This window comes from Scardinius erythrophthalmus (genome assembly GCF_964197995.2).
Source record: "Scardinius erythrophthalmus genome assembly, chromosome: 12".
Taxonomy (NCBI): Eukaryota; Metazoa; Chordata; class Actinopteri; order Cypriniformes; family Leuciscidae; genus Scardinius; species Scardinius erythrophthalmus.
Window position 1 is genome coordinate 5,003,368 of NC_138232.1, and position 24,460 is coordinate 5,027,827.

General features: G+C 38.5%; 4 protein-coding genes across 4 annotated transcripts; 1 reads left to right on the top strand and 3 right to left on the bottom strand.

Annotated features, from left to right (window-relative positions):
* Window positions 1-247: 247 nt before the first annotated feature.
* On the bottom strand, window positions 248-5,983 carry zc3h10 (zinc finger CCCH-type containing 10). Its single transcript, XM_081380450.1, has 3 exons — window positions 5,822-5,983; window positions 3,387-4,687; window positions 248-1,333 (listed from the first exon to the last, which is right to left on the bottom strand). Exons 2-3 carry the CDS (start codon window positions 4,542-4,544, stop codon window positions 827-829), a joined length of 1,665 nt encoding a protein of 554 aa, XP_081236576.1. The 5' UTR covers window positions 4,545-4,687; window positions 5,822-5,983; the 3' UTR covers window positions 248-826.
* A 696-nt stretch (window positions 5,984-6,679) lies between these two features.
* On the bottom strand, window positions 6,680-9,606 carry cox6c (cytochrome c oxidase subunit 6C). Its single transcript, XM_081381854.1, has 4 exons — window positions 9,540-9,606; window positions 8,807-8,920; window positions 8,334-8,470; window positions 6,680-6,831 (listed from the first exon to the last, which is right to left on the bottom strand). Exons 2-3 carry the CDS (start codon window positions 8,909-8,911, stop codon window positions 8,345-8,347), a joined length of 231 nt encoding a protein of 76 aa, XP_081237980.1. The 5' UTR covers window positions 8,912-8,920; window positions 9,540-9,606; the 3' UTR covers window positions 6,680-6,831; window positions 8,334-8,344.
* Window positions 9,607-11,949: 2,343 nt separating this feature from the next.
* tomm34 (translocase of outer mitochondrial membrane 34) lies at window positions 11,950-17,062 on the top strand. The gene is made up of 9 exons (XM_081381337.1): window positions 11,950-12,403; window positions 12,489-12,579; window positions 12,684-12,820; window positions 14,131-14,230; window positions 14,303-14,455; window positions 15,552-15,709; window positions 15,786-15,933; window positions 16,064-16,190; window positions 16,296-17,062. The coding sequence occupies exons 3-9, from the start codon at window positions 12,691-12,693 to the stop codon at window positions 16,395-16,397; spliced, it is 918 nt and encodes a 305-aa protein (XP_081237463.1). The 5' UTR covers window positions 11,950-12,403; window positions 12,489-12,579; window positions 12,684-12,690; the 3' UTR covers window positions 16,398-17,062.
* A 1,319-nt stretch (window positions 17,063-18,381) lies between these two features.
* ywhaba (tyrosine 3-monooxygenase/tryptophan 5-monooxygenase activation protein, beta polypeptide a) lies at window positions 18,382-23,705 on the bottom strand. Its single transcript, XM_081381338.1, has 6 exons — window positions 23,540-23,705; window positions 21,065-21,365; window positions 20,387-20,510; window positions 19,990-20,153; window positions 19,694-19,789; window positions 18,382-19,282 (listed from the first exon to the last, which is right to left on the bottom strand). Exons 2-6 carry the CDS (start codon window positions 21,356-21,358, stop codon window positions 19,226-19,228), a joined length of 735 nt encoding a protein of 244 aa, XP_081237464.1. The 5' UTR covers window positions 21,359-21,365; window positions 23,540-23,705; the 3' UTR covers window positions 18,382-19,225.
* Window positions 23,706-24,460: the final 755 nt, after the last annotated feature.

The window sequence follows — 24,460 nt, forward strand, 5'->3', positions numbered from 1 at the left end:
TGTGACTGTTCATAGGGTCTTCTAGATATAAAACATAAATTGGTAAAAATCAAACATAAAATGAAAAGATATTTTAAAAATAAGAACGATTTCTACGATAATATTTACACATACAGCACAGGGATTGCTAAGATCCCATTCAGCCCAGATCCGTCTCTGGTGGTCTTATCATCAGTGGACAGGCCACAACTGGGACCATACTCTCAACAGAATGAGAAAGCGATCAAAACTAATGACAGAAGTCTGGTTTGATAAGAAATATAATTTTTCATTAACATTTCAGAAAGATACTCACTCAAGATGAAAGAAACAAGACCAATATTCTGACAGAAAAATGCAGTTATTTAGTTTCCAACAGAAAGAAATAAAACACTTTTTTTCCTTAGTAAGATTTGACAAGAATTAATAACGAAGCATAATGTGTCTGATTCGTTTTTTTTTTGTGTGTGTGTGTGTGTGTGTGTGTGTGTGTGCAGAATCCAAATAATCAGTTCACACAAAAACAATTCACAAAACGAACTATTAAAAAAAAAGAGTCAAACTAAAACTGACAGCAAATTCACAATTCTTCTGTAGTGATTAGTTGAATAGTTACATCTTTCAAAATGAGTTAATAAATGTCCTGTGAAGTCAATGATGATTTCAAAAGAGTCTTTCCAAGGCAAGAAAAACTGAAATAAGTTCCATAAGTTCACAAGAGAACATCTGTATTCTATACAGAAATCTGTATGTTCATTCAGACAAAACAGACCCATGACCTGAGAAACTTCCCATGGTTTCCAGTTTGCTATTTGTTTCATGTATATATTGCTGAAGTGTGCCCTCATTAATGAGGCATGGTGGTGATCCTCATACTCTGACTGGCGATGGGGTACGTCACCATCGGTGTGGTCGCGTGGCTCATCGTGATGCCCGGCAATGGTTGTGCCATGGACACGGCCACCGGCGCCACCGAAACAGCAACAGGGGCCATTGAAACAGGAGGGGCCAATCCCTGGGCGATAGTCTGAGCGAGGGCGGCAGAGATGGGGTCGGGGTTCAGATGTGGAGGGGGTGCGGAGGGGGGCGCAGCATTAGAAGGAGGGGCGGTCGGCGCACCGGTCGAGGCCACCAGATCTTGTTGAGTGACGGGACGGGGCTGCAGACCAGCACTGCTCAGAGTGGTGTGTGTCTGGGCAATGCCATGGTTGTAGGAACTCACAGAACCAACAGGGGGCGCCAGACTCTGTTCAGACGGAGCCGGGGTGGAGGACAGCGTCATCACTTTAGCCTGGCTTCGAAACTGAGCGTTCTGCTCCAGAAGCACTTCGTTGGTGGCTATCAGGTTGGACACCTTGAAAACAAAAAATATAAAATTTTGAGACATTTAGGATGTGGTTACAGTTGTTTTACATTTTTAAAATAAGTGATTCTGTCACTGATCTTTAAAGGTAGGGTAGGCAATTTCAGACAGGCTAGCAATATCAAGCTAGCTTTGAAAACATGAGATCCCACCCTCCCTTCAGAGCGTCTCCAAAGCCACGTCTCCTTCAAAACACTTGAACGTGCACAGCAGAGTCTGCAAAGCGGCACGAGATGAGAGACGGTGTTAAATTACCTCATGTCTCAAAGCACATAACATAATAATGAACGTAGACAACTTACAGATCTTTTACTTGTACCACCTGACTGCTGCAGATTTATTTCGGCATTAATGTGTCGTATTGACATAGAAACGCATAAATAGAACGTTGCCATCTCGTAATTACGGTCACAACATGGAGTGAGCGCGGCATAAACTGGTTGTTTTGGTTCAGGAGGAACTGTAAAAGCTGCTGTTTGTTTGCGGCGCTCTGTGACTGTCTGTCTTCAGCTCTGCAGAGCCTCAATGAACGGGTGTGTGTCTGTGCAAGCAGGTGCGCGGAGGTATGGAAATACACACACTGACAGGCAGGCAGGACATCCTATCATTGCATTTGGACCGAATGCAACGATTGGACAAACATTTTTTGGTCCTGAGACGTCCACAGAAGATGTACATGTTTTAATATTTAGACCACTTCTATTTTTGATTGCTATCAGGATGTGAAGAGAGTTTCAACCAGTTGAAAAAAAAAGTGTTTTTACAAAAAATTGCCTACACTACCTTTAACATAAAAAGCACAATTTAGAGATTAAAAATCATTCAAAATTTTTATTATTTGTCATCCATGGAACATAAAAGATCATCTATTGCAGAATTAAAAAGTAACCAAGAAAGTCAAACATGGGTCTGTCAAGCTCCAAAAATGACCAAAGAAGTAGGGGTGTATGATATAACTGTTTCATATCGGTTATCAGTTGATATTAGAGATTTGTAAGTACACTGTTATCGGCCAATATTAACATTATTAATATTTAAAAATGCCATTCTTACATTTAGATTATGTATGTAAAGATTATACATTTATGTATGTATAGATTATACATTTATTACCCTCTCACACTCACTTAAAGTTAATCTTTAAAAAAACTGTTAAATGTAATCTTTATTAAATGAGTTTTACTTAATCTATTTAATAAAATAGTTTAAATGAAGTATTAATTTTTCATTCTGCACATTATAATGTTGTGACGCCTAAATTCACTCAATGCATTTAAAATTAGTTTTATATTAGTTTTATTTTATTTTTTAAATTATTTAGACGAGAGTACAGCATTTTTATATTGTTGCATCCCTACTAAAAAGCACTTACTATTAAAAAAGACTTTTTGTTAATTAAAATAAAGCTGAAATAAAATAAGGGGCTGTTAGATGAAATTAGACGAAAAACTTTAAAAACTTAAAAATTGGAAATATTGCCGTGGCAACTAATTGAAAAAAATAGTTTAAGTACTAACATTGCTATAACTGAAATATTCAAATGAAATATAAATATATATAAAAAATTAACAAATGCCAATAACAAAATGACTAAAACTTAAATTAAAATGAAAACTGAAAAAAAAAAATCTTATTCAAAATATGAATAAATACTATAATAGTTTACAAATAATACTAAAATACAGCAAAAAAGCACAATAAAAAAAGTCCAAACGACTTTTGCGCTACACCTTGCAATACGTATGTGTTAGGAACAGACTAAACTTTTTTTTTTGTTGCTAAAAGTCTTCTGTTGTAGTTGTGTCATGACTGGTTCTTGTGTTGTCTGGTCTTTCACTACAAACCTGGCACAATAAATCGCAGTATTTGAACAGAATGAGATTAGAGAACTAAGAGAGAGAGGAAGATTTTCAGCGACTAGTACAGTACACAGTTTGCATGGACTATATCCAGAGGACTTTGATGTTGTTATTCCAGCTTGGAGACACTCTGCAATATATCTTCCTTTGTATTCCACTGAAGAAAGGAAGAGTACATTCCCTACCTGTTTCTTAAGCTCCTCCACTCTTTTCCTCAGTAGGGCGTTCTCCTCTTCTAGCAAGCGATACTCTATCGGTCGGATTGGCAGGGTGGTCTGAACCCCCAGGTCGTAATGTCCACTGCTGGTCCCATCGGTCAACCGCAGCCCATCCAAACGCCGTCTCTTCAGCTGGAAGGCCGTGTGGTCAACGGGGGCCTCCACCGGCCCGGCTTCAAACATGCCATTTTCAAACAGGGGGTCGTAGACGGAGCAGGGGCCCCTGTCGTAGCGCCGATGACCCACCGTCCCCATCGACATACAGTTGCTCATCGAGCCCCCACCTCCACCTCCAACCGACAGGCCCTGGTCTCTGCATCCGCCCATGCTGGGACATCCCATCCCCATGTAGTTTCCCACGCCGCCGCCAACCAGGCCAGACATCCCACCGCAGGCCCCACCGCCACCAACCGCACCCCCCCCACCAGCGTTCACCATCCCGCTCACGCCCCCGGTGACACTCATCATGCATCCCACACCGACCCTGGGCGAGGCCTCGTATTCGTAGTCCTTCCTGACATGTCGGAACTTGCACTTGTTGCCCCGCTGGCACTCTCCTTTCAGGTAGTCCCTGCAAATGGGCACCTCTCCGCGGCTCAACGGGAGGTCGGTCGGAGACAGTCCCAATCCGGCTGCCACCTTCCCCCTGAGCCGAAGAGGAAGCTCTCCGGTTTTCTTATAATAGTCCTCGTCTTCCTTCGAGCCGTGCACGAATCGGCAGTTGGGGCGCACGCACTCTTTGTTCTGATGGTCGTGGCAGAAGATGAACTCATTCTTCTGCACACCCAAGTCGGGAACCTCATTGAAGTCTGGATGGCGGAAGCGGCAGCGTTTGCCGCGCTTGCACACGTTGCGCAAAAAGTCCCGGCAAACGCCATCCGGTCCCAAACCACCGCTGGCTCCGCTGCAGCTGTTGCCGTTTCCTAATGCCCCGCCGCCTCCCATGGCCCCAGGACCCCCGTTACCCCCCGTGCAGCCCGCTGATCCGCCCACCACCGTCACTCTACCCTCTCCTACACCTCCACCCAAACCTGTCCCGCCTCCTCCCTCGTCCCCAGTGCCCAAACCGCTCCCGCTGCCACCCCCGCCGCCACCTGCCAGGTAGGTGCTATCCCGGTCAGGCATGGCGCTCGGCCCAGCGGGAATAGAACGCTGCGCTCATGTGGGTGCCAGAGAGATGAAGGTCATACAAGGGTTCAGAGTTATAGTGCAAGAAAGACAAGAGCTCAGACCGAAGGCAAATGCAGATCACAGCTCCACCTGGGCACCTGGAAATATCACACAGACACAATTAAATATTATTCCAGAATCAACATTATATAATTTAACTTATTCACAATGAATAAACAATTTTTACTTTGTTTTTGTTTTTTGTGTGAATTTTGAGTAAAAATAAATGTTTGCATATGGCCATACTGTTCTCTAAATCAGGGGTTCTCGGATGTCGGTTTGTGGTCACATGAGATGCAGGTAAAAAAATATATATATTTTGTCTTTTTAAGTGTTTTATTTAAAAAATAAACTATTATTTGAAAATATTTTTTTACATTTTATATTTTTATGACTGAATACAATTTTAGCAACTCTGGATATATCTGCATTAGTCATTACAGAAGAAATATACCGGTTGACAATCAATAACAACAAATTTCAGATGCATCATTATGGTGTTTACGAGGCAGTAGTGCATTGATATTCTTCAAGCATTTTATGTCCAATCAAATTTTCTGCAGTTAAATCAGCCTGAATTACATTACATAATGGATGCCGCTTTATTGTGCAGACCTCAGCTTTCGGCATGCCATAACTTACACACTGGCTTTGAAACTTTATAGATTTTGAAATTAAAGCCATACAGCACCAAAGATAAAACTTTAATGCTATTATTTTATGTATTAAAATTATATTAATTCTACATATTAATGAATTCCCTACCAGCATTAACAATTCCTCTTGGAAATACAAATATTGATAAAAAATCTGCAATATGCATTCTGTATAATGCAATATAAAACCTTAGATTTATTTAGTAACACCATGCTTTGCATTTTATATATATAAAATTATTCATAATTTTAAATAATAAAATTAAACGATTAGTTTTCCACCTAATATCTAGTCTCTTATACAACAATTGCAACCATTTGTTTACTAGTGCTGTCATGTCAAATGTTGTGGGGCGCCATATACTCTACTCGATGTGCATGTCATGTAGTGTTACATAAGTAACCAGATATAGTTGACTGCTTCTTTTCCACATTATTTTAAATAAATATGCAATATTTTATATTTAATCCACAACACATATAGTAAAACATGCTCTCTGGCACAAAGGCCTGGACAACGCGCATGGACACAGCGCAACGTTAATAACCTAAAAGCATTATTACTAGTAAACTCACCCAACTGTAACCAGTCGTATCAGCGAGATTAAAGAAACGGCATCTGTACATTACTAATTACACGCATTTTGCATGTACTGGCTGTGAGAAAGATCACATTAGATCACAAGTTGGTCCATGAACAACAACTTCCGCTGTTCTCGTTAGAAGCACTTCCTGTGCGGTAGAACACTGGGAAAATGCATTTCAGATTAAAAGGCTTCAAACCACAAAAATACTATGGTACAGTGATGATGCTGGAATCAATACGGTGCTCCAATGTATTTCTAAAAATACCGTGGTATTACCATTATGCATGTCCAAATGTCATAGTTACAAGGGTAAAAGTAAAAAAAAACTTTTGTATGCACCTATTGGTATTATTCCACTAAACACATTTATAGACAAGTACACTTAAAATGCAACAAGGTGCAATATTTCTTGGAAAACAGAGAAGAGCAAAGTCTGACAAAACACATGCAGCAAATGTGAATTCTTATTTCTGCTAAAGGTCCAAAAGTATAGACAAGTTTCATGTTTAAGTGCCATTAAACAGTTTTTTTTATGTTCTTAAAAGAAAATGTTAAGAAAACATTAAATTACAACAACAAAAACAACTTGTTAGGAACAATCACCACCCGAAAAGCCGTCAGTATGCTATAAAATCTGTTGCTTGCAGAAAAATATCAAGAAAAAACTATTCTAGACATAATTATGACAACATTACCACCAATTTGGGGCTAAATTCAGAGTTTAAATTTGGGCTTTTAACTCGTATCTTTATTAGATAAATAATAGGTAAACATCTGACCTTGTCAATCTATATTAAGACTCTTGAACTCAAATGACATTTTAATTTTGAAATATAACATAGGAGAGACATGTTGACAAGATGCATTGCAATAAGTCACTACAGCGTGATGGTTGTCAACAGTTTATTTGTATCTTATTGAGAACATCAGACATCAATGTTCATATCCAATAATCTTATAAAGATTCAGTTGTAGAGCAGGAATGCAGGGGCACATCACCTGTAAAGAGAGAAGAAAAGTATAAGTCAAAGTGTTTTTTACACTGAAGGCAAGACACCACAGGTAAATAAGGTAAAATATTAGTAATAAAAAGATAAAGCTATACTTTCACCAGTTGACTAATCACAGTGCGTTATCAAGTTTTCTGAAATGCAATATTTAAATATGCACTAATTTTTATTTTGTTGACATTAAAAGTTTTTACAGAGTAGATTTAGGCTCTCTCAACAGCCTGAAAAACAAGTTTTTGGAAATGTTATATAAAACAGACGAATGATATATGAACAAAATCGTTTGTAAAAACCTTCAGAATACAGATAGGAATAAAAGTGTACAGTTTGGTGTATGTAAAGCTGCTGAAGTGGAGATTTTAGACTGTAGGAGGAAGAAACATTATATACACAATACATCTATTGTAATTGTAACCTAAAGACAACAATGGATATTAGACACTTAAATATATATTTTGGATGTTTTCTATTCATTAGCCTGAAGAAAAAAAAAAAAAAAAAAAGAACGTTATGGAAGCAAAATAGCTCAAAGTTTCAAACTCTCAAAATTGACCAGTGTATAGAAGTAAAATAATGACTAATGTCTTTGAAACAAAAAAAATACATTGCATTAACAGTGCTTTCATTTTAATGCTTTGTATTTTCAGGGATTGTATTTTGTGGGGCTGAAATTAAACATGGTTGCATATTTAAGAAGTGAATATTTCAAGTGAAAACATTTCATACACAATTTCATTATTAAAAACGCAATAATCCATATTCACCACATCAGCTTCGGGGGAGATAACATTGCATCTCCTTTGCAGTAGAGAAAGCTGCTTACATGTACACTGGGAAAAAAAAAAGTGTAACCACGTAGACTTTGAATTAAACAAACACAGTTTCTGTGTCTTTATCAGGGATAGTACCCTATATATGCAGAAAATCTGGTTATTATAACATATACTTACCTCTTGTTCCATTTCTGTAAATCAGTTTTTGTGAGTGAGTGAATAAACAAATTAATGAACGACTCTCTACCTGTCGCTTTGGTCTTCGTCATCACCCGCATGCATCGGTACTCTACTGTTATTCCTGCAGTTCCCGCATGTGCAATGTTGAATACTTTGCTAAATTGAACCACTGAATTTATTTAACTAAATTTGTAAAGCAAAATAAAAGAAAAATTGCCTGTCAAATATAATAGGTGGTATTTTTAAACAGACTGGATATTTTGGAAATGAAGTCTGGATGTTGAATATGGATTATCACATTTTTAATAATGAAATTGTGTATGAAATGTTTTCATTTGAAATATTCACAGCTTAAATATACAATATTTTTCATTTAGTGCAATTCAACATGATTATTTGTTTCAAAGACAGTCATTATTTTACTTCCAACCCAAAGCATAAAAACAACATAAAAAAAAATTACAACCATGAATGAGTGCAAAATTATAATTGCAAAGTATTACAAATCAGATTTATATGCACTTGAAAGGCCACTCACATCACATTGCTTTATTCTCCAGAAGGCCTGACACTTTGAAAAACACCAGCCTCTTTCATGGCGTTGAACTCCTTCATGGCATCATACTGTTTGTAGAAGTCAGCATACGCCTGTTTCCTGGGCTCTGTTACTCCGTACTGCAGAAAGACACACAACTTTCTCAGATTAATGAAAAACGGTCCATGGTCCTTGTAAAACAAGCTTCCAAAATGATTTAACTCACTTGCCTCAAAGGTAAAAGAATGAAAGATAGGGATGAAACTAAATGTCCAAGATTAGAAATTAAGAAAAAATTCAAAACCCATATCGATCGAAAACTACTCTTAATGACTATGGAAGTTACATCATGACAAAAGGTGCTTTAAAAATAATAATCTTAAGTAGCATTTCTACGTAAACATAGATGAACAAAAATGAAGTCCACAAAGGTCCAATATATTGCATATAATCATATAAAACACAATACCACTGACCTTGAAGCCGGCTGCCGCAATGAGCGAAAGAGCAAATGCGATGGGCAAATGAAACCTCAAACGCTTGGCCAGGAGGCCTCTCATCGCTGGCTTTGCAAGTGACATTGTTGACTTCTGGAAAGAGAAGACAATAATATTAATGTCATACACTGATAGTCATTGACAACCTTGCACTTCCAATAACAGGATAGATCACCCTTTAGTATTGCTACGTGCTATTCTGACCATCACAAATGGATGTCTTGCCGACTTTCAAGACAGACACAGAATAAGCCACGCTAACATTTAACTTTTTCTTATGGGATAGAGACTGAGAAGATAACAATACCACATATACTAATATGCATGTTTTATATACAAATGTGCTGTTCAGGCCAAGGTTTTAGCGGTGTAGCTAATACGCAATTTGCATGTTATTTCTCTAGACGTGATAAAACGCATGCAGACGCAGAGCCAAGCAATTAACCTTTGTTTTATTTTTAAAATGGCACTTGTGATTCATATCATAGTGTCTTCTGAGATTCAGGACTAACGTTACCGGTCTTGCTAATACTAGCAAGCAATGACAACCAGCGGCAAGATGGTGTTTCTAAAACGAGACGCGTTTAGTTCAATTAAATCAAGAAAAAACGAATGTTTAGTGTTATTAAAAACATAACATGGTGATATTATATTTTATACATAATTCACCATAGAAGTTTTGTTATAAACGTATAGCAAGCTCAATATTTACCGTTTAATTCGCGACCTTCAGCACGCACGTCCGGTGACTCTGACAGGAAGGTGTTTATAGAGCCCAACTACGGAAACAGGCGAAGGACAAACACATTGTAGCGAGTAGCGACCATATATATATATATATATATATATATATATATATATATATATATATATATATATATATATATATATATCAGACTGTAATTCTTTTTTAACTAGAATTAAAATGAAAATGGAAAATATAAAAATAAAACAGATTTAAAATATTTAAAATTATTTAAAAAAAATAATAATTTTATTATAATCTTGTACTTTTATTACTTAAATATTTTACTCACTGTATTGGCTATAGAGATTTGCCCTTTCAATTCGCATAATTAAAGTCCCCATTAAATCAAAACGGACTTTTTTTATTTATTTTAGTATTTATACAGCCTTACTGTTATCCATAAGCTAGTGTGCTCCAAAACAATGACAAAATTTGCATTTAGAAGATATAAGCATTCAAAACTTAGTCTCTCCATTTGGTTACGTCACTCTGCACTTCAGGTTCACGTCAGATTTTCTGTCTAATCAAATGCTCTCTAGAATCTAAAGTGTCCCGTCCCCTACATTATACATAGCTGTGGATCAGGGCTGGACTGGGACAAAAAATCGGCCCGGCCCACTATATGATCATAAACACCACCCATCTTTGCACGCCCTTAATTATATGCATACCAACTCCTATTCATTAAAACCACTAATGCCATGTAATGACTGAGTATAGGAATGAGTGAGAGTTAACAGATGAAATAAGTCAAAATTTTAAAGATTTATACTCCACAGTGGTGAATCCTAAAACAAGCTATAAGCGGCTCTGGCATAGCAATACAAGTGTTTCTTACAGGATTTTTGTTAAAACTATGGTGGTGTGTCCTCGGTCCTTCTAGGGGGGTTCGGGGGCATGCCCCCCCGTGAGAAAATTTTGTGCATTTTAATGTTAAATTCATCAATCTGGTGCACTTTGAGAGTTCAAAATTAAAAGCTCCAACCCATATTCAGTGTGCAAATTAAACAAAGAAAAATTCAAACCTCTTTTAGTTACATTGTCTATTTACATTACACCTATACATAATAATAGTTATAATATTAATCCAATGACAGTAATAGCCATATTTTGTAAAACAAATGCACTAAAAAATAAAGGAAACTTTCATAATTAGTTGTACCAATTTCTATACTTGAAAGAGATAAGCACATGATCTTTTATTTTGACGCAAACTGCATCAAGCTTTTATTTTGGCGGAAAACATGGTTTACAAACGCCTCTTATTAAATTTCTAGTGAATTGCGGTAATCGTCAACTATGCAGATGTGGAAATAATCTACACTCATGACATGGCCTAAGTGTTTTGAAAGTAGTTCTGCTTACCGCAGGCTCTACATTCTCTCATCTCTCTCCTGATCCTCCGTCCTCACTATCATCATCTGCCACAGGAGCTGATGAAGGTCAGAAAGCATATATTTTGACACAGTTTACAGTGTCTGCTTTAAGGGCCTGCTTGTATTTTTTCACGCTATGTATCTGCACATTCCTTGCATTTCTTCTCCATCTATTTTGACAGATACACACTGACACTGCTGCACGCTCGCTCACTCGTTTAAAGTTGTGATTGGGCCAGCCCAGTGTCAATCAAGAAAAGAGCCAATGGGCCGCTGATCTACGTGTTTCATGGGCTGGTCTGTCAGAAAAAAAAACTAACACTGACTTTGACCAATGCATTACACCGGCACAAACCCAGCGCCGCCAATTAAGCAAAACAAAACAAAACGAATGGGCCGCCGATGTAAAATTTTATGGGCCGTTAAAAAAAAAAAAAAAAAAAAAAAAAATTATGAGTATTAGATATATCGGCCCAAAAAGCACGTCGGCCCACCGGGCAAATGCCCGGTATGCCCAATGGCCGGTCCAGCCATGCTGTGGATGAAATCGGTCACTTGATCACACATTTACAATTTGCTATATGGTGAATGGCACATAGTGCACTATATAGGAGATAGGGAACGATTCAGACAGTGTAAATATGTTTTCCATCAGGGCGAATGAAGTCTGGTTTCACGTTAGTGTCACACAAACCGCCGCAGCTCCGGTCCAGAGACGCCACAGCACAGAGCGGATCATATGTGTGAGTCGACGCAGACCACAAAACTTATCAGACCCATTTGAACTCTGCACAGAATGCTGTATTTAAAGCGATGGATGAGATTAGAAGGAGAAACGGTTAGAGATTAGGAGGAAACTGCTGCTTTACCGAGCTCAACGGCTCTGGACGAGCTGTGATATAAACTAAAGCTATTGGCTATATATTTAAAAAGGGGAGGAGCTGCTTGATGTGCCCCGCCCTGTCTTCCTGTTTCATTGGAAATTACGAGAAGACAACACATTGAAAAATGCAGCGTTTCAAGGCCCTTCAATGGGCCTTTAAAAAGAAAAAGGAAATCTTTAAAGGAATCAATACGTTTTAAAACAATGAATGTTTAAGGTCTAAGGAACATCTGGCAACCAACGGCTGGGCGTTTTCATATAGGGGGAAGCTTGGACTGGGTGAGGGTTGCCAAGTCCGTACAATTAAAAGCACATATTCGCATGTTTTTGTCGGGCCACGATGCGTGCTATTTTCGACGGATCTGGCAACACTGGATTGGGTTACAATCAACCACCCCGATCTTCAAATAGCAGCACCGGAGCTCGACAGCCGCTTCAGCCCTGAAAACTGAAACTGAAATTCAACACCATCCATTTCTTTAGAGACTCGGCCGGTAAAACGTGGTGTTTATCCCGGCTCGCGCGCGCGCATAGGAGAAGTAGAAGAAGAAGCAGACGCGGATGTTCTAGTGAGTTCTAGAACAAGGACTGTCTAACGTTAGTTGTCTCATCACTAGCTGGTTGTTAAACACAATAACTTGTAACTTTAAACAGGCGGAGTTGAGCGGTCAGCAAAGCCCTTCCGAAAACGTTCACCGGGTTTTTCCAACATCAGACGGTGATTCATTCTACCGCGGTAACTTTGGTAAGTTTATACTTAACACATTTACTGACAGTGTAATATTGACCCCTAAGTTATAAACTAAGTCAACAGCAGTTAAGGATCTCACAACTGACTGGTCGTTACAGTGTCATCATGCCTCAGAAGCGGCGCTCGCAGTCGTGGATGGAACTCAAACTAGCCGGTAACCAGTGTTTCAGAGCGGGCCAGTATGGAGAAGCTGTGACCGTCTACAGCCAATCCATCCAGCAGCTGGAGAAGTCTGGTAAGAGAAGTCAAATATCACCATGCTCACCACCAGCGTTACAGTATTACCACTTATATAACTTGTTTTGTACATGTACCATGTTAGCACCATTGTATTATTGTACTAGCACAGAATGTTCCATTGTATTCTTGTACCTTGCATTAGCATGTAAATACCATGTTCAATGAATTTCAGCACTGAGATTTTCAAAATGGGGTCCAGGACTAGTCTAGGGGGTCTGTGGAAAAGTTAAGAGATGACAAAATAAATAAAAATAAATACTGCATCTAACAGTACTAGTGAGTAGAAAATAAAAGCATATGATAATAACAACACAATATTATGTAATAAACACCAAATATTTTCCAAATAATATTTTACACACATTTAGAATATTAATTTTCACAGTATAAATTGGGTCAATACAATATATTACTGCCTCTTTTTGTCAAATACATTTTATTGAATCATTGGATTAAATTGAAATTGAAAATGAGAGATTCCTGATATTCTTGTATGCATAAAATGAATAAACAAACCAGTTTAAAGAGAACAATTTTAACCAGCTTCCCCTCCCCAGCCTGTTAATACATGATATGTATGGCAGACATCAGTTCCTCAAGCCATAGTTTAACAGAGTCAGTCTTTTCCCAGGACAGCAATAACAGCTTCTTGGTGAGGAGAAGTGTATTCTATGTGTTACCTTAAACCGAATGAGGCTTAATCTAGTATAATCTGACCGATTGTTTATCAATATCCTCCAAAATACTATGCCATATCTCCTCAGGGATTCCAATTCATATCTCTCACTCTTATTCCTCTCTGATCAGGTTTGTATAGGGGGAAGTAGCTGCTTGTAACCTTACATTAATTAAAGATAACTGATTTGTGTTTCCCCTAAACTGTGTGAAACAATAATCAGTGATTGAGGGCGGGACCTCGTCTAATGAAACATTGTGTGTACGTAAATAATTCCTTATTTGTAAGATTCAGAAAAAATATTGCTGCCTTTTAAATTTTCGAGGATGCATGAGGATGATAATATCTGGGGGTCTTGCAGCATCTAAAAAATTACTGTACTGTACTATCTGACAAAACCTTGAAACATGATGAAATTGATAGTAGTGTCATGGTACAATCATATGCTAATGTGCTTCTAAGAGATGTGTTCATGTTTTTAAATTAGTAACAATAGGGTTATCATTGCAAGCAAGAAGGTATGAAAGTTGCAGAGCAACTATTTTTAAAAAGATTGCTCAGACTGTTCTGTTGTCGATATAAAAGAGCATTTGGTACTAAGGTAAATAAAGTAATCGTTCTGTTCACAGGTGAGAAGGAAAAGGAAGATCTGGCTATTTTGTACTCCAACAGGGCCGCCAGTTACCTCAAAGACGGAAACTGCAATGAATGCATTAAAGACTGCACAGAGTAGGGATGAGAAGACAAAATTGGTTAAAGTGATGATGTTCAGTGTTAATAATCTTTATATGTACCTTTCAGATCTCTTAAATTGGTTCCTTTTGGATATAAAGCTCTGCTTCGCCGGGCATCAGCTTACGAGGCGTTGGAGAGATATAGACAGGCGTATGTGGACTACAAAACTGTTTTACAGATAGACTGCAACGTACCAGCTGCTCACGATGGCGTCAACAGGTAATTCCGCATGAACGGCATCCAGAATTATTAGGCAATTAAAGGGATAGTTCACGCATAAATTAAACATTTTTCATCACTTACTCACCCACAAGTTGTTCCAAACCTGATTGAGTTTCTTTGTTCTGTTGGACACTAAAGATAGCCTGGGAAAACCCAGACAACTTCCGGCAAATTTAGTTTTGCTCTGCAAGTAGTCTGGCAAAGAGCCCATTCCTAATCCGTCGAAATCGCGGCACCAATCAGAAACGTTGGGGCGGGCTTTACACAATGACGATCGCTCTGATTGGTTTTAGGTCTATCCAATTGCGCCCAGAGGCATTTCAGCGACGTCCGTTCAACTTTTAAATGCATTATTATATTCAAATTGAAAACACATGAGGACAGTCTCCATGAAAGACCCACTGGCAGATGAACGTGCTACTACATTTCTCTCCGAAACGGTAGGAAGTTAAATTAGATTTAATAGAGGATTTTAACTGTGACAAGATGATTGACAGGGCAGTTTACGTGACGGGATGCACGCGACAGATCCATCCGATAAAGATGACGAAGTAGTATGTCCCAAAGCTTGCCTACTTTCTTGCTACAGATTCAAAAATAAATACCTTTTCTTCACAAAAAGACTACATACTTTTATGGCGTAGTGTAACTTAGGCGAATTGGGACGCAGCATATTACACAATGACGATTGCTCTGATTGGTTTTAGGTCTATCCAATTGCGCCCAGAGGCATTTGAGCGTCATCCGTTGGTGACACCCCTTTGGAAATGAGTTATTAATGAAGCTTTGCCAGACCATAACTCAGTTAATACTGAGAATGGTCTGGTTTTAACCAGGCTACACAAAAGAAGATATTTTTAAAGAATGTTGGTAATCAAACAGCTGACGATAGCCAAATTTTACTTCCATAGTAGAAAAAAGTCAATGGCTTTCGTCAACTGTTTGATTACCAACATTCTTTAAAATATCATATGTGTTCAACAGAAGAAAGAAACTCATTCAGGTTTAGAACAACATGAGGGCGAGTAAGCGATAATTTATGAGAATAAGAATGCAAAAATGTACCATTTAACACATTTTTCCTTCCCTTCAGAATGACCAAGGCTTTGACGAATATAGACGGACTATCTTGGCGAGAGAAACTGCCACCGATTCCCAGCGTTCCAATGTCTGTGAAAGAAAGCCGAGCGCAAGCCGCCGGTTCGGCCTCGAACTCACAACAGAACAGCATGGTTGACAACAAGAAAAAAGGTATTTACCTGTGCTGTACTGATCGGACCCATCATACTTTGCTTCAGCACTTCATTTTCAATTGTTTGATTTTAAGCACCAGGACCTGCAGCTGTTAAAAAGGCCAAAGCTCTAAAGGAAGAAGGCAATGCATTTGTGCGGAAGGGCGATTACAAGACAGGTGTGGAGAAGTACACGCAGTCGCTCGGTCAGGACCCCTCAGAAGTCACAACCTACACAAACAGGTATGAAATGCAACAAAAACAGCCTAATTATGCTGCCAAACATCAGGGTTCACATGGCGATTTGAATGTCTAGGCCTGGAAAAGTCGAGGACTTGGTTTGATAATGTGTTTAAATGAATATTGCTTGTAGGGCTCTTTGCTACCTGTCATTAAAGATGTACAGAGAGGCTGTAAGTGACTGTGATGAGGCTCTTCTAATGGATTCTGCCAACATTAAGGCATTTTACCGACGTGCCCAAGCATACAAGGGACTTCGAGTAAGTTCAAATATGAATAAAGTATATTGTCTTGAAAAATGACTATTATCTTTGATTGGTGGATTGTTTTATAAATTGAAATGCATGCATTTTTTTTTCTCCTAGAACAAGGAGTCTTGTATTGAAGATCTCAACAGTGTGCTCAAAATCGATCCAAACAACATGGCAGCACAGAAACTCCTACACGAAGCACAGAATATGAAATAACTGTAATTGTAAAGTGGACACGAGGAAACTTTCCCGAAGTGCCTCAAGTTGATTTGCTGCTCAAAGCTGCAACGTTTGCTACAGATTTCTGCTCATCCTTCAGATACGCACGTCATAATGTTATTTAAAAAATAGAAAATAGTTTGTGTTCATATAGGCACATTTGACTGGGTGTATTACTGTCATTAATATGGCAATCAGGTTTCCTTCTGAAACTCCAATCTTGTGTTTCTTTTTTTGATCAGACTTGTTGTGGTTGTTAAATTAGTCCATTTAATCAAATCACTAATCAAATCTGATGTTGATTCGGCATGTGATTTTAACGTATTCTTCATTGCACATTGAACTGAATGGCAATTTTTTCAAACAAAATTACGTTTAAACAATTTCCACTTAATTCACTCAGTTTTAGGGCTGCATTTTCTACTAAATGTGTTGTTTTTCGCTTACCTTTAGTCTTTTCCACAGAAAGTACTCCGATATGTTGTATTTTTGAGGGTTATGGTTATTTACTGTCAAAACCACTTCATATTTCTATACATTTGTAAAGACTTGACACCTGTATTTATTGATGTTTCGTATGCCATTTTGCATAAAAACAATGTAAACGGGTCTTTAATTTAAAGAAAGTAATGCATCTGATAATAAAGGACAATGTTCAGTAATATGGTATTTCTCATCCAGTAAATTGTCAGATGTAATGCTAAGATCAGTGATGACTTTTTTGAAGAAATTAGCAATACTAAAAAGACAAAACAGTAAATGCTATGCACACAAGTAGTATAACTAATTAAAAGCAATTCAAATACAAGCTGTCAATTACCAGACAAAATCTGATTGAGATCAGCTTGCTCAAATCTTTCTTAAATGCTTATTTAAATATTTTTGAAAATAAAATGCATTTTATATCTTTATAAAACAGTGACATGCCCTTGAAAATATGCTGATTGTTTTTGGAAATTAATGTACACCACCACCACTGCGGGAAAAAATTACAGCGCAATTTGGAACTGATAAAACTTTTATTTCACTTTAAATTGTCTTTTACACTTTCCTGATTATAACATGTAAGGTGAAACTAGAACTGTTTTAAAAGACATACACAAATCTAGTATTACGTCAATAACCAGGTTGTATTTTTTTTTTTTTTTTTTGCATTTTGTAATTTTTTTCCCTTAAGCTAGTCTAAATTTTCACAACCACGTGCGCGCTAAGCAATGAAACCGTCACAGAAGCTAACTTTAGGCAGAATACTGGTCAGTAAAAACAAAGCAATTGGAGATACCAGATATACAGACAGGCTCGGCTCCACATTCACTACTGTATTTTTTTTTTTTTTTGTAATCAAGCGTAGAATAACTGCCATTTGTTCAGCTAAGGGGAGAGAAAAAGATTTTGTCTTCAGTGCATGAACATTGTCTTCAGCTCGAGACAGATGAGTTCTACACCTACGTGGAATGTTATGGTGATGTGACACTGTGTATTGTGACACTGAATGAGTGGCTACCTCCCTAGTAATGATCAGGGTCCTTCAACTATTTGCCAAATCTGACCTCGTCTTGTGTTTCACTGACTTTGGGCCAAGACTTCGAAGCCTCCACTGGTCTGCGGCACTTTCCTGCACAAAATTCAAGTTAAATCCAGAATTTCTCAGTTTGAACTGCTAAGGTCTTACAGAAACTCGTCTCTTAAAAGGAAAGAGGAGTCGTAAAGCTCTAAGTCAGTCTAAGGCCCCAAAACTCCTGAATTACACTGATATCATTTGAAGAGGGAAACATCAAATCGAGCTTCGTCGTTCGTAAAGAGGGTTGAATAAAAAAAGTTTTTTTTGCATGCAAGTTGACAACATTTAGTTTTTAAGACAAATTTATAATTACCTCTATAATGTTTACAATTGTACATCTTTATTAAATGGCGGGGTGGTCAATATTATGCAAAAGGGAGAAAAAAAAAAAAAAAAAACATACAGAACAAACCAGGAAAATTGTTTACTGATGTCAAACAGCACCTTTATGTTGACTGCCATCTTGACAGCACATTATAGGAAACTCTCCAGTTTGTTCATAAAAGGTCTGTAATCGTTAAACGTCACATACTGATGGAATGTCTTTAACTTAAAACTGAACAGACATGGAATGGCAAACCTCCGGTTCCTTTTGTCGTCTTTAGCCATGTACGCAAAATAAAATTATGCACATGACAGCAATAATAGTAATGCATGTTAGTCAGTGTCACAATACAGCCTGTTTTTATCCCTTCTGTATGAGATCGCAACAGAATTGTACTGCTACTCGTACTGAAACCGTTCCGATTTCCATTAAACACAAGTTATCCAGGAGGAAAAACTAAACATCACAGTGTTTGTTAAATTAATGGACAGTTTAATAACCTTTTGAATAAAACCAGCATTCGCCAGTACACTATTGGGAGAGAAAAGACAGAGAAGGGAAAATGGGTGGAGGACACTATAATGCATTATAACCTGCTAGACCAGAGAACATATACCTTTTAAAAATGTTAGGAGGGATTTTAGGAAGGGAAAAAAAAGATGGAAACCGTTTCCACTATTCAACCATTTTCCCTCATCTGGGGTGGGGGTAAATACACGAACAGACATGTTTGAGACAAGTCAGCCTTGGAAAAAACCAAACGTTACCCAGCCACTCGAGGCGTCAGGGGTACAAACTTGTAGGTCAGGTACAATTCATGCTGCTCGTCATACAGAAAGGTGGATAAAGGTGAGGTGGATTGGATGGAGCAGGGAATTATGGGCTGTATATGTGTAAGATAAAGAGTGTAGGTGGATTTAACAGTGAAGTGCAACGCCTTTAGTTCTCGCCCTCGCCAGCATCCCCCTCATCACCCTGGTTTTCTGATGTCCACAGCTGCAGAAAGAGAAAGAAAAAGGTTTCAAAATTAATATTTTTTACCAATGGCATAATATTAAATATTTCTTATTTATTATTCATATTAGTGGACTTTTGGACCCCTATTTTCCATGCATTACAAGCTAATTTTTTTTCTAATATATTTTGGTTGCTTAATGCTAGCATGTTTCACACCACATCGTATTCCAGATTAAAAACCTTTATATTAGATAAAAAATCCTACACAAAATTGTTGTTAGAAGTTGTGCGAGTCACAAAAGATGTTTAAATGTTACATTAGCACAGCTCAGACCATCATTCTTAAAGTTTAAAGATTTAGTCTACAGAGTCCATATTAATTTTGCATTGTTAATTTGAAGCGAGTGTTCATTTTGGGCCGTCTATACCTATACAACTGGCCAAACTTACAGTGAGGTTGTCCCTTAGTAACTGCATGATCAGGGTGCTGTCTTTGTAAGAGTCCTCGTTCAAGGTGTCCAGCTCAGCAATCGCCTCATCAAAAGCCTAAGGTGAAGGAAAACATGAGGGTCAGGGTCTGTTGTCTTCCTGTACACTGGAAATGCACACTCGAGTATTCAGTAGAAACTCAGTCCGAAACGCTTTTTGAAGATACTCACAGAATGTTGCATAAATAAGATGAGATGAAAGAGGAAATATCACATTGCATGTACTCAAAACAAAGTCAAACAAGATAATTGTCTAACCGTCTTTGCCAAACTGCAGGCCTGCTCTGGGGTGTTGAGGATTTCATAGTAAAACACGGAGAAGTTCAGCGCTAGTCCCAGCCTGATGGGGTGTGTTGGCTGCATTTCCTTCTTGCTGATCTCAAATGCATCCTGGTAAGCCTTCTGAGAGTTGTCCACTGTGGCTGTAATTTGATAGAAAACATCAAATCAAATTCATGACCGCTAGCATCACATCCTGAGTGTTTTAATGCCTTTTCTTTAGCTAGCATCTAATTATTCATTCTTAGGACATGACTTTATGCTGCAGCATTATCAGTTCCCATCTTTATACGTTAAACTATCTTCGCCCTTAATGACAGGTGTATCACAATTTTACGCAACATCATTTTAGGCTTTATAACTAAAATTAGCTCACTTTTCTTTGATTCTCCGGCTGCCACCTCGGACAGGTATCTGTAGTAGTCTCCTTTCATTTTCAGGTAGAAGACTTTGCTCTCTGCCTGGCTAGCGTTGGGAATGAGGTACTTCTCCAGGAGACCCTGAGAGAACAGAGGAAAGGTCGACATCAAGAACATTAAAAATACATTAATAAAAAGAAAGAGGAAAATCAACATTCTTAAAGGTAAAGTCAAGTGTACATTTTTGGATCCATCCAAATTGATGTTTCATATTACAAACACAATTGATTCCTTTTGCTCTGATCATAAACGTAGTGACATGCAGCATTTTTACTGAAAACAAACATATTAAGTGGTTGATTTGAAACATTTGAAATACTGCATCATTCATTTAAAGCTTTGCACATGAAACAATGACTTGACAACAATTCTGACACAAAAGGCAGTAAGAGAGACGAGACAGTATGCTAAAAAGGTAAATATACATTGCACACAAACTGCCATGCTTTAAAAGCACTTCATTGCTATAATGCCTTAAAATGCTGCAGCTCACTAAGTTCAGAACATATATAATAGTGAAACGTTTTTTATTCAGCTGTAATTCTAACTAATTAAATCTATGCGGCACTTCTAGAATTGTCAAATGTTTATGTTTTCTTCCTTGTAACTCTCAGATTCACATGTCTGTCTCTCACCAGCACGTCGTTGCAGATGTCCTGAAGCTCAGCCTCGATCTTCTCACGGTATTCACGCGCCATCTGCTGTTTCTTCTCATTGCCCTCCGTTTTCTGCTCGATGCTGGAGATCACGCGCCAGGACGAGCGGCGGGCGCCCACCACGTTCTTGTAGGCCACGGAGAGCAGGTTGCGCTCTTCGTTGGAAAGCTCAACGCCGCCCTCCGTGACAGCCTTCATGGACGCAGCCATGTCATCATAGCGCTCCGCCTGCTCAGCGAGTTTAGCCTTCTGCACTAGGTCGCTCTTGTCCATGATGCAACTACAAAAGTAGTGGGGGGGAAATGTACAATTAGATGATAAAATGCACGTTGCTGGTGAGTTAACGGTTTGATTAGTCTAGCGCATTATCCGGCCCTTGTAAGCATATAATAAAAATAAGTCAAGATTGGTATTACTTAGAGAGGTTGGTTGGTTGGCCTCCTTTTGTTGTAAAGAGGTCAACCTTCAAGTTGGTACCTATTTTGACCTGCACCAGATACTATTATTACATTTGGGTCTTACAAATATTTAAGTCATATTTAAGGCTACCCATAAATGATTATGTAAGAGTTCACAGTTATGATGTGGCATGGTTCATTGGTACGTCATTCATTCACTGACTGTCAATTTATCTAAATGCATTCATTACTGAATCATCGCAAACATTATCAGTAAAATCCCATTTGAGGTTATAACACTTATTGAAAGTATGACAATACAACATCATCATCTGAACAAGGATAGTTATACAGAGCTTCCTTAAGATTGATTAGCTGACTCTGACAAAATGCAGTTTTCACTAGTTTAAGATGGCAATATTACATCAGACCTTAAAATAATGCAGCATTGAATTGAATTAAAAGAGCATACCAACATAAAACTGATCAATTTTTTTGTGAGTCAAAAATAAAAACATCCCACCATAAGAACGCTCATCATTATATATCTTTAAAAAAAAAGAAGGGAAACAATTTCTAAGAAATACAGAAACACTTTAAATACATGCAGTTCGGGGGTTTTATTGTGCCATATAATGCATGATCATCTTTTAAAAAATAATTGTATGCATCATAAACCAGGCTAAACCATAAATAATGGTATTAGTAGACTGACATGACACATACATGTTGACCTCCATAACAAGTTTTACCTTGTCTTTGCTTTTCAAGTGTTTTTCCATTTGTTTTTTTCACCAAATGACAATTATTCAGGTCATATTTAGCTCATACTGCCAAAATAATCCAATTTGAAAAAAGTAGGTCAAAAACCAGTATTTCTAAAACATCCAGTGGTCTTTATCCACCTCTGCATATTACAACTGGTCAAAGTATAACTCAGATCGCCTATTCTAACCCCAGGTGTCTCTGACTCCTGCTTAATATGACATTTACCGTCTACCTTTGTGCAAGGTCATAGAATACGAATAGGAATCGTGATTTTAGCAGGTCACAGTGGGAATTCCGACTCTGTCAGCTATCAATACGTGTGTAAGTGCCAACGCCCTGGGCGTTGATGTCTCCGCCTGAGTCCTGAACCCGAACCGCAGGTAACGGTGTCAGGCGAGTACACACCGCCCGTCCGGCTCCTGGAGACCAACCCACCTGCGCGAGCTTGCTCTTCGGTTGGTTAACACGACCGAGGGGGGCCGGAGTACTAGTTAAAATGCGTAGTTTGCTCAGGTAGTAGATGACATCAGCTAGTGTCGAACTAAATTTATTTACATAGGCCCTCACGACGCGTCCTGACGACGAGTCCGCCATCCTTTGAGGCGATTGTTTCGCGATTTTATATGATCCCAATCCACCATTGTATCAATAAATCAAGTTGAATGCGTTTAAGAAAATAGTAAAACTACGAATTTGAGCCGTATTAAGCGCCTAACCTTGCTAATACTGCACTGCAGCATATTCAAGGCTCTCCGCTCGAGCTAACAGCTTTAGCCACCAATGCAACGCCCTCTCTCTCTCTCACATTCCCTTGTGGAATTTAATCGAACGCTCCGATTATTCGCGGCAAATTAAATTTGACCGTTGGTAACCGTAACTCACCGGCAAGCGCTTTAACGTTACTCCTCTAGTGTATATTACCATTGGCTGGTTAGCCGGTTAGCTTTCACGACGGCCAGACGCTGAATAGACGCGGGAGCCGCTGGTCATTCCTCCCGTGCTGATGAGGGCTGTTCCGCGCTATGCTACTTTGATTAAGCTATTATATAATGAAAGTACGGGAACCGCGCGCTTCTAGTATAAATCGGACGCAATCGGTAATAAATCGGCAATAATCGTTATTCATCGCCCGCCTCGGCCTAAGTCCTTGTACCCAGCCCCAAACCACAATAGACACCTTCCGCCATTGACAATGATGAGGGGGGCTTACATGAGCAACAATACAGCAAAATGCATCTCTAATATTCATAATATCACACGAGCGGCCATAATGGGCAATGTAACTCACAGTTAAATATATTTCGAGTCCTGATTTGTGTCTGTTAACGATGGGAGTATCAAGCTGTCCTCCGTTTCGCTGCTCGGGGTATTCAGGGCAGTACCACTTCCGCCTGCGCTGACACTTCCGCTTCCTCTAAACTCCACCCCTCCCCCCGCCAGTACCCATGGTAACCGCTATCCGGGGTTTCCTACACTGTTTTACACGGTCCCTCACGTCACAAGGACCATGGTAACCGAAGTCGTGCGTGACGTAGTTAGTCACCATAGCAACCGTTGCCAGGAGGCGCTCGACAGCTTGCTGAATTCGAAATGGAATCGTCAGAACGTTTGGGTTCACTTGTGAGATTAATAATAACAGAACAAGATGTTTACTCCACTCAGACAGTCTAATAATGCGCATGATTCCTCCTCCAGACAGTGCACATGTATTCTAAAACAAGTACAAGGCCTTTGAGAGACAATCTCTTATTTCTGCTTTCGTTAATGGTATTTATGAGTAGGCCTATTGAATATTTATTAGTAGGGCCTACTTTTGATTTGTTTAGTCGCTACTGCACTTTCCACACATAAAATGCAGCGCAAAGTGATTCACGTCATATAAAACAATATAAAAATCCATTTAATAAAAATAAGATAACAGTAAGTGTTAAATTAATAATTAAAATAAAAATAAGTTAAAATCAATGTCACAAAATAAATAGATAGGCTAAAATAGGCCAAAAGAATTGATTTCATAATATTCAAAAGAGCTTCTTGTACTTCAAGTGATCAATGTCTCAGAATTGTGACTTGGAAATAGTGCAGAATCTTAAGTAGGCCTATTGATTCCTTATTTTACGTCATACATTTTTACATACAAACACTTCAGGATCAACAATATACATCAACAAATTCTCTAGAATTATTTGGCCATCAAGATTTAGTCTTA

Coding starts and splice junctions, on each gene's coding strand:
- zc3h10 (XM_081380450.1), bottom strand. CDS start 4,544: ATGCCTGACCGGGATAGCACCTACCTGGCAGGTGGCGGCGGGGGTGGC. Junction 1,334..3,386: donor TGGAGGAGCTTAAGAAACAG/GTAGGGAATGTA, acceptor TTTGTTTTCAAG/GTGTCCAACCTGATAGCCAC.
- cox6c (XM_081381854.1), bottom strand. CDS start 8,911: ATGTCACTTGCAAAGCCAGCGATGAGAGGCCTCCTGGCCAAGCGTTTG. Junction 8,471..8,806: donor TTGCGGCAGCCGGCTTCAAG/GTCAGTGGTATT, acceptor GTCTTTCTGCAG/TACGGAGTAACAGAGCCCAG.
- tomm34 (XM_081381337.1), top strand. CDS start 12,691: ATGCCTCAGAAGCGGCGCTCGCAGTCGTGGATGGAACTCAAACTAGCC. Junction 14,231..14,302: donor TGCATTAAAGACTGCACAGA/GTAGGGATGAGA, acceptor TGTACCTTTCAG/ATCTCTTAAATTGGTTCCTT. Junction 14,456..15,551: donor GCTCACGATGGCGTCAACAG/GTAATTCCGCAT, acceptor CCTTCCCTTCAG/AATGACCAAGGCTTTGACGA.
- ywhaba (XM_081381338.1), bottom strand. CDS start 21,358: ATGGACAAGAGCGACCTAGTGCAGAAGGCTAAACTCGCTGAGCAGGCG. Junction 20,511..21,064: donor ACATCTGCAACGACGTGCTG/GTGAGAGACAGA, acceptor CTGTTCTCTCAG/GGTCTCCTGGAGAAGTACCT. Junction 20,154..20,386: donor AGCCGGAGAATCAAAGAAAA/GTGAGCTAATTT, acceptor ATCAAATTACAG/CCACAGTGGACAACTCTCAG.